This window comes from Tiliqua scincoides, chromosome 4 (assembly GCF_035046505.1).
Source record: "Tiliqua scincoides isolate rTilSci1 chromosome 4, rTilSci1.hap2, whole genome shotgun sequence".
Lineage (NCBI taxonomy): Eukaryota > Metazoa > Chordata > Lepidosauria > Squamata > Scincidae > Tiliqua > Tiliqua scincoides.
Window position 1 is genome coordinate 138,893,575 of NC_089824.1, and position 14,631 is coordinate 138,908,205.

The 14,631-nt window shown below is 41.7% G+C and overlaps 1 protein-coding gene across 1 annotated transcript in view; it reads left to right on the plus strand.

Moving 5' to 3' along the window:
• COL24A1 (collagen type XXIV alpha 1 chain) overlaps window positions 1-14,631 on the plus strand; it is a 205,312-nt gene that overhangs the window by 100,915 nt on the left and 89,766 nt on the right. Inside the window, exons 23-25 of the mRNA XM_066624576.1 lie at window positions 503-547; window positions 4,940-4,993; window positions 7,286-7,330. Coding sequence (XP_066480673.1) covers window positions 503-547; window positions 4,940-4,993; window positions 7,286-7,330 — 144 coding nt within the window. The remainder of the gene's footprint in view (window positions 1-502; window positions 548-4,939; window positions 4,994-7,285; window positions 7,331-14,631) is intronic.

The window sequence follows — 14,631 nt, forward strand, 5'->3', positions numbered from 1 at the left end:
ACTGTAGAGTGGGAGGCTTACAGAGGGATAAGGGGCAGTAATTCTGCTTTTCCCCCCCTCAAGCCTCCCAATTAGTCCCCACAACAGATACGGTGTGCATCTGGCACAGGGGTGGGACGATAGACAGATAGGAGCTCCTAGTTAGACATGTGGCATCTACTGTATTTGGGATTGCATCAATATCTCTTTATGCAGAGCATCCTAATTCGTCTGGTTAATAAAATACTTGCTGTGTGAATTTTAGATAAAGGATGTTATACCATGCAGAGCACTGATTTAATCATGAACAGTTAGGTGCCCTTTGATCTCTCCACTACTAGAGAGAATGTGAACAGCCCCATTTAGGCATTAAATATAAAAGTTGAAATAATAATAATAATAATAATAATAATAACAACAACAACAACAGGTATTTATATACCGCCAGTGTTAGAAAAATATTTTCTAACACTGAAAATAAACACAATAGTCAAGAAAAATGAATAATCTGATTTTATTTTAGGGAGAGGAAGGACCTGTTGGACCTATTGGAGGAGCTGGACCAAGGGTAAGTATGGAAAAATTTCCCTACAGACAACTGTTGAAAGTGAGCTTTTCCCAAAATAGTATTTAAGGTGGAATGCAGAGACATACATTGATTTGTTCTTCAATCACAGTGTAGGGCCTCTGAAAAGTCCACTCTTTGTACCATAACAGGAATGAAGAAAGAAGACACATGATGTTTGGTTTAATGTGGCTACAACTTGACTAAACAACAAAAGAATTTGCAGAAATGAAAGTACAAATTTCAGGTACCAAACCCTGGCCTTTGGGCCGGATCCGGTGCCTGTGAAAATTGCTCGCCTGCTTGAACGGAACTTATCATTCTGTGGAGGAGCCTTCTTTCTTCCATTCCAATGTCTCCTAAAGGTCATGCTGGCCAGCCGCTTCTGCATTCTGTCACCCCAGCCTGCTTTTGCACCTGGATTTCCAGGCAGACCCAGATGGACTGTGTGAATTTGGGGGAGATTAGAGACAAAAGATAGCAGGCTCCCAGGTGGAATGGTAAGCTTCGTTTGTGCCAGGGAAAGGATTTTCAGTGTGCAGCAGTCTCCAGTTTGGAGACCGCTACTTTAGGATGCTCACTAATGTAACATGTTAATTCTAACCCCAGCCTGCATTTGCCACTAAGAAGGCACGAGTTCATCCTACCTTAGATACATTTTATCAGGACTTACTACAGGTCCTGTAAGCAAATGTTGTATCCCTTTCCATAAGGTGCACTCATCATCACTGAACGGATGAGGCATCTGGATGTTATGGTGGTATATCGACTAACCTCCGAAAGACAATACCGCCTACACCAGCTCCCTTTTCACCTTCCTGTGTGCTTTCTTTAAGGCCACAGAGAGCCCCATTCTGAACAGTGTGCACTGGCTTACCACCAGCATGCACTGTCACAAACACGCTGAAAGGCATGTTTGCGAGCCCTTACCACAGGCCCAGTACTGGAGCTAGCCCAGTGCGAGCCTGCATTCTGCCACCTTGTGGTAGCCTGGACCACCAGACAGCGGAGAGGTGAGTGTGGGTGAGGGGAAGGCAAGGAAGAGGCATTCTGGGGTGGGGGAGGGTGCGGAGAGGGGGAGAGTGAGTGGGGCAGGAGGAGGGCGGAACCGGCGGAGCTCGGCTCCACCAAATCCTGAGCTGCATGTTGGGCTGTACAGTCCAACACAGGACTCTCCAATTCTGTGGTGGCTCAAGAGCCACCACGAAATCGGGTAGCCCCATTGTGGGGCTACTTCCATTACTTGGGGGAAGGGGACAAATGTCTCCTTCTCCCGAAGAACCGCTGCAGACTGCTTGGTTGCACATTGGATGCCACAGTAACCATTTTGGCACCACAGCAGCCCCGTGCTCCAGGCAGCTCAGAACTGAGTTGAGAGTTCCTAGCATTCTTCCAGATCTTAAAAATAAAAAGACCAAAAAATACTGAAAGCTGGTAACCTAGCTTTTATTAAACATCTTTTCCTTGATCCCTGATTGTTTCCACCACATGTGCAGTAGAGTTTAAGTGCTTAAAAGCTGTTTCTGTCCAACATTGCATATACGCCACAGGGACGAAATGTGTACATCTGTGGGCCAGGCAGAAATGGGTTAATCTCTTCCTCCCAATTGCCAGTCAAAAAAAGTCACATTCCCTCATCACTCTGTGGGTCAGAGATAGGTGTAAACATGACTAGCACTGTTTGTAGCATAATGAGCTTAGACAGAGGAAACCTAGGTTCAAATAGTTGCTTAGCTGAAACATTCATTTATTAGTCTTGGACGTGTCACTATCTTTCAACCTAATCTACATCACAGGGTTGTTGGGAGGCTAAATCACTGCCCTGAAATCTTCAGAGGAAGGCTGGAATAGAAATTATAAATAAGTTGTTCTATAGCATTCTGCTTCTAAGAGCAGCCTGGCAGGTGCCTCAAATAGCTCACAAGCAGGACATATTGGAAACAACCATATCTTGATATTTGTTGCCACCATCTGGTAATAAAGGTATACTGCCTTTGAACATGAAGGGTCAGTTAAAATGAGAATACTATAATGTGGACTATTGCACATTTTCTATTCCTTGTTTCTCTCGTTCAGTACTGCAAGCTGTTCAAGGAACCAGCTGTTTCACAGTGAAAACAATCTATAGTATAGCATACTAAGACCTAAGGACATTGATGAATAGTTCTCCTTTGTCTTGATTCCTTTATCTTTTTATTTATGATTTATCTTTCCCCTTTAATTTGTTACACTCTGTACATCCACTAAGGTTCTAATCCTGTACCCATTTACCTAGGAGTAAATTCCACTGACCTTTGTGGGGCTTACTTCTGAGTAGACTTGCAGAGGCATGTCCTATTAATGAATAGCCCAATCTTAACAAATCCCCCTGAGCTGATGCAACTATGCCACTAGAGCACAAGCTGCATCCTATGGAGGTGGGCAGTCACGGAGGCCCCCTATGGGTAAGTCTCTGTTTCCCTGACAGGTCTACTTGGTTCTGTGCCAGCTGTGAGTCCAAGTGGACCAGAGAGGTGGTTTGAGGCTGGGATGGGCTATATTGATGGAGTCACCCCTTCCCACCCTCAACCCACCCCCTCTCTGCCCTGGTACCTGCGCCATTCTTCCCTGCCCCATTCTGCCCACCCACTACACCAGCTTAACAGCGGCAAAGCATCTGGAATCACCACTGCTGCCACTTACCATTTCTGGTGGCAGCCTGGTTGTGACATTTTTGTCTCCTTTTTGATCCGGTAGATCTAAAAGTGTAACTGGTAGAGATTAATTTAAGGAAAAATCAAGGCCAAAGCAGATGCCTTCAGTGATTATGCAAAGTTGCCTTTGCAAGCGGTTTATTTTTCTGCATTCATACAAGACCCTTCTTCTTGGGGCCTTCTTTTATTATCTTCATTTATCATAACTTTGCTCATAGTCATGGTACAATTCCCAGCGAGGAATGCTGTTAGATTTTGTCTGTGTGTCTTCTGTGGCTATACATCTTCCATGCACTATTCCTGCCCCTCATTGCAAAGAATTTCCTTCATGTAGAAGAGAAGAAGAAACAAAGCCAGACATGAGGGAGATAGCTGTTCCCTTCTGTAGGTCCCTGCCATCTGCTAATCAAAGGTACATTATCTCTGAATAGGGAAGTTTTGCTACTGTGGTTAATTGGGTCATAACTGTAAAGCTCAGGGGCTGAATTTCTGAGTAATATTATTGAGCCAACTCAAAATGGAGATGTCTCAGCTGATGTGCTAAAAGCAGCTTGTTCAGCATTTCAGTGCACATTAATAGGGCCTTCTCAATGTTGGCACCCCAACTGTAGAATGCCTTCTGAGTTAAGAACTGCCTCCTCTTTGGAGACCTTTCATTGGGGCCTTAAGACCTTTTTAGTTCAGGAGGGCTTTTGATGGTGAACATACTGGAGTGGCTTTTAAATTTTAATTGAACATAATCTTAATTTCCTTGATCTTATGTGATCGACTGGGTATTTTGTCTTGTTTTTAATTTTTTTTAATTACCATTGTATTTTTTTTTACCTTGTAAGCTGCCTTGAGTAACCTTATTGGAGAAAGGCAGGATATAAATTCTTCAGCATGATTTAAAACACATTTACTTGAAAAACTGTCCTATTATGTGCAGCAGAAGTTTGTTCCACGTAAGTATACTTGGAGTCCCAGCCTTTAGGGAGCTACTTGGCTATTTTCGAATGTTTATGATCTGCTATTGTGGGTTTTATTGGTTTAACAGTATCTTCTTGTTAGCAGCAGATCTCTAAAATAGTTGCAGCAGAGAGAGTTTTATGAGACATAAAAGCAAGTGTCTGCTATTACAGAGCTTCATAATAACTATTTGAAAGGGCCAACCAACGCATTACGTGCAGTTTTTTGTAGTTTCCCCTCATATATATTTTTATGACAGGCATCTACAGGACAATGAAATATTGAGTGGAAGAGCCATGGGCGGGGAGCTGCTTAGTTCTTCCTTCTTGGGCCATTTTTTCTTTCAGTATTGTCCCCTTATATCTTTTCCTCTGTGTCCCAACAGCTGGTAGGTGGGGGCAGATTTTGAAAAAAGAATGACTGGCAGGGGAAAAGTGAAACACTCCCAACCTATCCTTCCTCTGTTCCTGATTGCAGGCTCACCTGGCTGTTTTTTGTTGGAAAAGATAAAAGTTGGAGGCAACTCTAGTTAACAGTGATCTATCAGAAACATATGGCAAAAAACAAAGGAAAAGAAACTGCTAAGCTAATTTGTGTGAAATGAAGTCATCTGTTAATTGAGTTATTTAATGAATTTATACCCTGCCTTTCTCCCAATAAAGGCACTCAAGATGGCTTGCAATGTAAAAAAAAAAATGCAATAGTGACTCTGGATTCAAACACAATAAAATAGCACAGGTGTGTGTTTATTTAGGGAAAACCAGGTCGGAAAGGATATGCAGGTGAACCAGGACCCGAGGGCTTGAAGGTAAGGCAGAAGTATGCCTGATTTCTAGTCTTTTTCTATTGCTGTTATCTAAAATACTGATGTTCTTGTGTGTATGTGTGTGTGTGTGTGTGTGAGAGAGAGAGAGAGAGAGAGAGAGAGAGAGAGAGAATAATGTGGAGCGGCGCGTTCTTTTCAAAAATTGCTAAAAAAAGATTCTGATATGCATTGCATTAGGAGAAAAAATATATATTCCAGTCTTTGCCGGAGGTACACATTGAAAATACTGTGATTGACAATGGCTACAAAATGACAAAACTTAGCAAATAGATATTTCAGCATTTTTCAGACACACTATGTGGTTTGTGAAAAGATACATGAACCACCAATTTCAGGTGGTTCACATAGCACCTTACTCAACAGCCATTGAAAATACAGAGCTGAAAATACAGCATACAGATATGCTAGGTATGGTGCTTTTCCCTGAATAGGTGGGAAGATGGAGCACTGGAAAAGGGAGGCTGTGTGGTTGGAAAAGGATTCAAGTCTGTGTTCTGCTTTGACATTCAAGCTGGAATGTCTGAATTCAGAGCTATGCAAAATAAGAGCATGAGTGCACTGTATAATGGGAGCTTTGGCTGACTGTGGCTTAGGTTTGAAGCTCAAATTGATGATGTCATGTCCAGCCATGACATCACTTCCAGGTTAATGACATCACTTCCTATGGATTGTCATTCTAAAAAGTCCAGGTGCTTAAATGTTTTAGAACAGCTGAGATACTTGCATGATGTTTACTCATGATTGCATGCATGGACAATGGTTGTTTTTCATACATTAGTGTGTGCCTTTTAAGTAAAACACCATGTGTTAACATACCGACAGTGAGCAGGTTATAGTTACATATTTATTTGAAGTGCAGTGTGGCTCTCCCTCATCCCAAACAAGGCAGAGGATTACTAATTCAAGCATGAAGCTCTCTCTTATGCTAACCTGGTTAGCATATGCTAATCATTCTACACTGATGCTATCTACTTTGATCTCCCAAAACCAGTTTGAATAAAAGTACCTTAAGCTGATTCTGGAAGAGAGAGAGGTTCAGCTCTGGGCATGTTTCCAGGAAAAGAGCATTTGAAGATGGAGTCCTCAAAGAATGCCTTTCTGTGTAGCCTTACAAATCACCTGATTTGCTACATCCATACTGTTCTTGAGGGAGCATTCCTGGCTCTAATCTTAAAGGTCATAATAGAATACGTATAAGGGGAGGAGCAGCCTGTCAAGTATACAATGCATGAGTTTTTCAAAGCTTTATAGCTCATAACAATCAACTTTAACACTGGAAGGCAATAGGTAGCCAGTATAGACACTGGAGCAATGGTTAAATATACTTTCAATAGCCCATCTCCTTGAGAAGGCAATAGTTTGTTACTATTGAATTGCCAGAAAGAGCTGCCCTTGATAAAACACATTAGAGTAGTCAAGCTTTGCAATTGTGAAGGTATGACTCTACAAGGAAGGGCCACAGTCTTTTCACCTAGTTGAACTGATAGGAAGCAATCTGGGCCAACATTTCAACTTGGATATCTACTAGGTTAGATGATGAATCTAATCTAATCTACTAGGTTAGGTGATGAAGTGAAATGGCAAAAAGAGAGAAGGCTATAGGAAGTTGTAGTCCATGCTGGTACACTAGTAAGAGGTGTGTGTTTCTTTGCATAAAAGCATCTGCAATGTTGATGTCTTAATACTCTTGCGTGCTGTGTAGCTTAGGACGCAATCCTATCCAACTTTCCAGCACTGACCTAGCCACAATGCAGCTCCAAGGTAAGGTAACAAACATGCCTTTACTTTGAGGAGGCCCCGCTAACTGCCTCCCCACTGCAGGATGCATTGCACGCCACACTGGCACAGCTATGTCAGTGCTGGAAAATTGGTTAGGATTGAGCCCTTGGTAATTTTACCTGAATAGGAATAACGGCCAGTATTCTGCAGTCTGTACGTACCAGTGGGCCACCAATGATGGAGGCAAAAGGGTTTCCCTAAGGGCTCTTGTTGATCTCCTACTATAGAAACAGCAGTGTTGGTCAATAGATGGATCACTGCATATGTTTTTGAGTCATGTTAACACATTTTAAAAACATGAAACTTGGAAAACATAGTCTAGTGAAACCAGGGGGCTATTTATCTTAAGTAAACAGCAAAGAATATTTTTCCTAGGCATTGATAAACTACTAGAATAGAGAAAGTAACTTAGGTTTAGGATATGAAAACACTGAGAATCTCTTGTTTTCCAAAATGGTCAGATGTTAAATTACTGTTTTACTTTTAAATTAACAGGGAGAAACAGGAGAGCAAGGAAATCTTGGGAAATCGGGTGAAACAGTAAGAATTTATTATTTGTTATATGAGTTATTTTTATTTTTTATAACTGTCGAATATTAATGCTTCTGTGGACAGACAGTAGAACTAGGCATTATGTGCAACATCAGCCATGCATTCTATTACATATTCCCTCCTGCCACCCTAACATTACAGCATACTTATCTCTGGTGTTTTCCTGCCGCAATTGCAGCAGCCAATGGTCTGGAGTAGGGGTGGGGAAGCCTACCACATAATGGTGGCATGAGTTAAGTAAGTGCAACAAAATAGTAGTGAGGAGAACTCCGCACAGGGCTGCAGTTTCACTGGCAGTCCTGTGTCAAGCATACTGCATGTACGGAGAGCAAAACTATATCCGAAATTGACTGTAAAATAGCTGCTTCCCTAGGTGAAAACTTCAGTATAACTGCTTGTTATATGTATTTGTGCACTGTGTTCAACATGTAATGCACGATCCAAGAGCCCATTCAAGACTGAGTAGCATGGATTCATAATGATAAAATGAATTTTAGTGTATTCATTTCAGTGTGGTTTTTTTGTGCATTTTATCAAATTATCATTTATTAAATACACTGAGAGTATTTTCATATAGGTTGTATGTGTTCTCTTACGTGCTGTGACCAGTTGCGGACTTACCATTACGTCGGATGGGGCAAAAGCCCCAGGTACGAGGTACCAGGACCTTGCAGAAGCCTCTCTGAAGCTCCTGGCGGGCAGAAACTGTGCTTCCGGTTTTCCAGAAGCACAGTTTAAAGAGTCGGAGAACCTTGCAGAGGTTTCTCCGATGCAGGTGGAGGTTCCACGAGGCTCCATGAGCCTCAGGTGAGGTGAGGGGTGGATTTCTGTGCAGGGGGCGGCATTAACCCTCTAGGGGGCGCCATCGCAGACCTTTGCCCCAGGTGTGGGGCTGGGGAGGTCCGCTGCTGGCTGTAACCTTTTAACTATACAGGCACCCCCATATACGTGGATCTGTTATTCACAGTTTCAATTCTGCTGATCTTGGGGGGGGGGGCCCACAACCCTCCTGCTTGTCACAGTATCTTTATTTTCATCTGTAGCAATGGCAGCACTAGTGTTTTTGCTTAAACTGAAGAAATTGCTTACTTAGTATAGTATACCATATCAACCAAAATGATCTTCAGTGGTATGCTGAAGCACATAAAATCCTGTTTAATGTGTTGGCATCCATACAAGGTATATCCTTATTAGGACCTCTTGGACATCTTTTTTTTACAGAATCCTTTGAAAAATTCTGTCAATAGTTAACATATCATAGAACTGCTAGACATGCTTCAGTTCCCACGTGTAAGTATTTTATTTTTCTATCTGTACTGGATACTTCTTTTATTGCAGACAGATGTGTTGCCCCTTTAGGTGGTGACATAATGGTGGTTCTACTGTCTATTAACAGAAAGCTCTTTCTATGGATACTGTAAAAAAAGATTCAGTATTTCGTTGATCACACCCTTTAGATTTACTTCCATAATTTCTCACCAAGTTCTCACCAAACTAAAGTTTGCCTAATGGGCAGCCCAATCCAACATAATTTCCCTGGAGTTGATGCAGCTGTGCCAATGGAGCACATGCTGCATTCTGCAGGGGAATTTCGAGCCCTGGAGGCTTCTTAAGAGAAAGGCACGGTTGTTTCCTTGCCCCAGGGCAAGCCTCCACTGCCCTGATGGGTTTACTTGGAACTGCCCCATTTTGCTGGTGCACATCTGAGTGAACCCAGTCCAGTGGATTGAATTTAGGAAGGGAGATAGTATTCAGTGGAGTTACTACCTCTGATAGCTGCCCCCTTCCTGCTCTTGCCACATCACCTTCTCCACCCTGTTCTGCCCCCTCCCTGCCCCATTCCTCGATTGCCTGCACAACTTACCGGTGCCAGGATTGCTCCAGTGGCCACTGTCACCCGTTCATCATCATTCACCATTTGTGGTGGTGACCAGGCTATCTTTTATGCTGTGTTGTGTTTTGTGACAGCCGTAAAGCACTCTGCATCACTGGAATGAACATTCTGGCAGCACAGTGGGAGCATAGGATTGAGGCGTTCAACATCATGGAAAACTATAGTTTGCATGAACCAGAGAGGAAGTTGGAGAGCACAAGCGGGGAAAGTGAGGAGCATATAAGCACAAAGCCTGATCATAACAGTCAAGTCATGATTTGACCATTCTGTCTGAACCAGGCAATTAGGTCTCTCACTATTATTTTAGTTTTCCCCTTTGCTTATGTTCGCTGAAGGTCTGGGCCTGCATATTGCACTCTGGGCACAATCCTAACCAGGTCTACTCAGAAGTCCTATTTTGTTCAGTGGGGCTTATTCTCAGTATAGTGTGGTTAGGACTGCATCTCTAAATCAGAGATGTACACAACAAGAATTCACGTGCAGTGAGGCTTGTCAGTTTTCCGAACATTTTTTAAACACAGCATCTTCCCTGTTACGAGCTTCTTTTGAAACCTTTGAAGTTGTAAATATCACTATGGCATGGGTGTCAGAAATATCTTGCAGTGTGATACAGGGAAGCAATCAGTTTCTTAAGTTAAAACCCTAGTTGAATGTAGGGATCAAGACTAATAATACAGGCCTACAAAACTGAGGGTCAGAAAAGTTTTTCCCAAACTTTATGGTGGTTTGATATGAATTTGTGGTGCCAATTCCAAAAATGGCATCCGTTTTGCCCTATCACATCTAGTTTTGGAGATATAGTGGTGCCTCGCATAACGAAATTAATCCGTTCCGCGAGTCCTTTCGTTATGCGAGTTTTTCGTTTTGCGAAGCGCGTTTTCCCATAGGAATGCATTGAAATTTAATTAATGCGTTCCTATGGGCAAGAAAAGTCAGAACAAAGTCAAATTTGGTTTACAAAATGTTTATTAAGTGCTCTTTAAAGACATACATACTGTACAGAGGATTTCAAAAACGGGGGGGGATGCTGAGTGGGGAGCTTGAAGGCTGTAATCCTGTGCACACTTTCCTGGGAGCAAGCACAATGGGACTTACTTCTGAGGAGACACGCACAGGATTGTGCTCTAAGCTGGGGAGGACAGAGCAACTGCACTCAATTGCTTGCTTTTGCCGTGATCATGGGGGGAAACGTGAAGGAAATGGGGCAGTGAGAGGGTGAATGAGCGATGGGGGGGGATGCTGAGTGGGGAGTTTGAAGGCTGTAATCCTGTGCACACTTTCCTGGGAGCAAGCACAATGGGACTTACTTACATAAACTGACATGAAGATCCTCCCCTTACTAGGGTGGATGGAATCATGAACTGACATGAAGATCCGCCCCTTACTAGGGTGGACGGGATCATAAACTGACATGAAGATCCGCTCCTTACTAGGGTGAACGGGATCATAAACTGACATGAAAATCCGCCCCTTACTAGGGTGGACGGGATCATAAACTGACATGAAGATCCGCCCCTTACTAGGGTGGATGGGATCATGAACTGACATGAAGATCCTCCCCTTACTAGGGTGGACAAGATCATAAACTGACATGAAGATCTTCCCCTTAAAACAAACCAAAGCAAAACAAAAAAAAATTCGTCTTGTGAAGCACGGGTCATAAAAATTCGTTGTGCGAGTTACCAAACTTCGCAAAACGCTTTCGTTATGCGAGTTTTTCGCTGCGCGGGGCATTCGTTATGCGAGGTACCACTGTATAGTATAGCCTCATTAGTGAATGGTTCAAGCAGCTTCCTCATGAGGAAGCCATGGTGTAGGCTTCCTCATGAGGAAGCTGCTTGAACCATTCACTAAAGAGTCTATGCTGTGTCTCCAAAACTAGATGTGATAGGGCAAAACGGATGCCATTTTTGGAAACAGCACCCCAAATATACCCAGGAATTGGTGTAACGTTTAAGGAAGCAAAATGTGTGTTGGCCTGTGTAATTTTTCAAGCTGTCACTAGTGTTTGCAAGTCTTGCGAACTTGGAAATGTGATTATAGGGCAACTTTTGTATTTCATACATAGTATAGAAAAATATCTAGTTATAAATTCTCAAAATATTAATATAAGGCGTTGCTAAATGGGTTCAGCTGCTGGAGCATCCATTCTGAAATGGAATTCATAAAAAAGGGGGTACGCCTTAAAGAACTGAAAACAGATGCTAGAAAAGATTAGAAAAGATGCTAGAAAAGATTCAAGTGAAAAAAAAGTTTGTAACAGTAGTAGTTAATGCATTATATTTTTTTTACATTGTCACTCTCCAAAATGCTGACAAATATCCATCCCTCTGTTTCCTGTAAAGACATAGGCAAATATTATTGTCCCTCATTTTAAATATCAAGATTATAGTGGAGGATACCCAAGTTGAACCAAGGAGGTAAAATTCTCAATATCAGTGTGACATACATTCTGTCTGGAAAGAATTACCTGGAACAGGGAAATTTAGGTGGATTTATTCACATCCCATTATGGAAGACTGTATGCTTTTGTAACATAAAACTAAAAAAGCTTTAAGCATATACTTAATGTGTAGCATCTGCTTTAAGCATGTTTATTGACCCTGCTGTGATTAAATTTTACAGAGATTCTGCAGACTTGCAGTCTCTGACTGCTTTCTTACTGATTGATAGGAGGCCAGAATGCTGACAGCATTGTGACTGCGTTTGTAATGGGTGTTTCTGGATGCAAAATAATTTATCCTTACATGTGAAATGTTCAAAGCAAGTTTTAACTGTTATTGTTGAGCAGCTACAGTTATAAAGGGACATGAACAGTGGGATCTTGTGTGACATGCGAGTCCTTTTGTCAGGACTTAAGCTTAGAAGATCACAGTTCACAGAACTTCTTTAGGCAATGCCAAGGCTTTCAGTGAAAAACACTCTAGACCAGTGGTTCTCAAACATTTTATCACTGGGACCCACTTTTCAGAATGACAATCTGTCGGGACCCACCAGAAGGGTGTCATTAACCTGCAAGTGATGTCATGGCCAGAAGTGACATCATCATGCAAGAAAATTGTCAACACCCACCATACGACAAATCCAATCAATCAATCAATCAATCAATCAAATAAATTAAAAGTTTACCATAAGTATAAGTTTAAAAAATTATTTAAAGAAAGAAGATTCCTCCTATTTATTTAATAAAGAAGGACCTTCCTAACACTCCCAAGCAGTTGGTGATCTGTTTTTAAAAAAACATTCCCCAAATATCCCAAAGGCTGCAATCCTATTCACGTTTACCCGGGAATAAGTCCCATTGACTATCATTGTTAAAAGCATATACACAGTAACCTGTTAAAAGTACAAATCATGTTTCCCACATGCAGTCATATGCCATGGTAGCATCAAGTCTAATATATTAAAAATAAAATACATTGAAATGAATGGGGACCCAGCTGAAATTGGCTCATCACCCACCTAGTTGGTCCCAACCCACAGTGAGGAACACTGCTCTATTTATTTATTTATTTATTTATTTATTTATTTATTTATTCGTACGTACATATGTGCGTACGTACAGGTATTTATATACCACCTTTCTTTGGTCGTCAGATTTCTCCTCAGACTTTAATCCAATTGCGGTTTACATAGGCAGGCTGTTCTAATTTTTACAATTGACTAGTTCTAGTCTTTCATAGAACTCCTCTTTCCAGCTGGATTCCTTCCCGGTCTGGCCTCTCTCTGGCCCTTCGCCTCCCACGCTTCACTTGACAGCAACTCCTCTCTGCCACCTAGGGTCAGCTCATCAGTATATCAGAGTGTCCTCAGTTCTTGGGCACTTCCAGTTGTTTCGAACTGGCAGCCTCAGATCTTCAGGCATACAAGGCGGCAGCTCTACCAATTGAGCCAGACCTCCTGCCCTTAATCTTAATCTCCTGCTCTAGAATCTTGAGCTTTAACATCTGTTGCATTGCAGACTGTTTCATTTAAATTTCAAAAATGTTTTTTGCTGCAATTGTCAGGTGTCTATTTTTAAAAATAAGTCTAATACCTCTAGCAGTGTTTCTCAAACTGTGGGTTGGGACCCACTAACTGGGTCATAAGCCAATTTCAGCTGGGTCCCCATTCATTTCAATATTTTATTTTTTAATATATTTGACTTGATGCTACCACGGTATGTGATTGCATTTGGGGGAAATGTGACAGACCTGTACTTTTAAAAAGCTACTATGTATATTCTTTTAACAATGAGAGTAAATGGGACTTACTCCTGGGTAAGTGTGGGTTAAAAATTTTCCTGCTTGATGATGTCACTTCTGATCATGACATCATTTCCAGTGGGTCCTGACAGATTCTCATTCTAAAAAGTGGGTCACGGTGCTAAATGTGTGAGAACCACTGCTCTATAGCAGTCCGAAGTCCCTTACCCTGAGGAGACCTGCCACTGCTTCCCTGCCCCATAGGATACAGTGGTTACCATTTTAGCACTGCTGTAGCCTTAGGCACTAGCAAACGATAGGACTGGACTGTTATTTCATAAAGGCTGGCTTTCCTAGCTTCTACAGGCAACTGCAGAACACTGTTAGTCATTCTGTTTTACATTAACAGATGCTTGAAACTACAATATTCCAAAATATGTTTTTGTTGCCACTGAAATGGTTTACTGCTGCTACTACCACCATCTCTGAAGTTATGCATTTTAAATAGAAGGATAATATCTCTAATGTTTGTTACTAGAGTTCATGAGTATGTGTGATGGATAGATATTTACTTACAGATTGAACACCATTAATTTGTAATCACCTTTGACCATTTCTGCCCTGTGAATATTCCGCTGTTGATGGCATTTTTGTAATTAATATGCATCTCTTCAAACTATTGGAGGTTCTAGCAGAACAGCTTAGCTATCATACAATTCCAGTAATGATTCATGCATGGATGAAGATGTAATTTTTTCTTGAAATGCTTTTAGAATATATGTTTTGGAGCTATCCAATAGAATCCTCATTTGTCAGGAAGCAGAAAGAAGAATTGATGGGGATGTCATGAATAATCGATTGGAAGAGGTAAAAATCTAACTCCCCCCCCCCCAATCGAGAGCAGGACCAGGGCAAACACAGTAAGCAAATGAACACACATGATCAATGTGGTGTTGGTCCTGATCCTGCCAGCCTTCTCAGCTTCTGCCACCTCCTCAAGGCACTCTAAAACATGTCCTGGGCAGTAGGGAGGTCTCTGTACTGAATGCATTGCTCTAATGGGATTTTAACAGCTTGTTCTGGCTATATTTCTCTATGTAATAGTCCTTCCTTGCACATCTTTGTGGCTTTTTAAGAATAAGCCTACAAGCATATTCTTTTGTTGGAAGTTAGGGCAAAGGATATTTACAGCAGTATTGGGTTTTGTTACG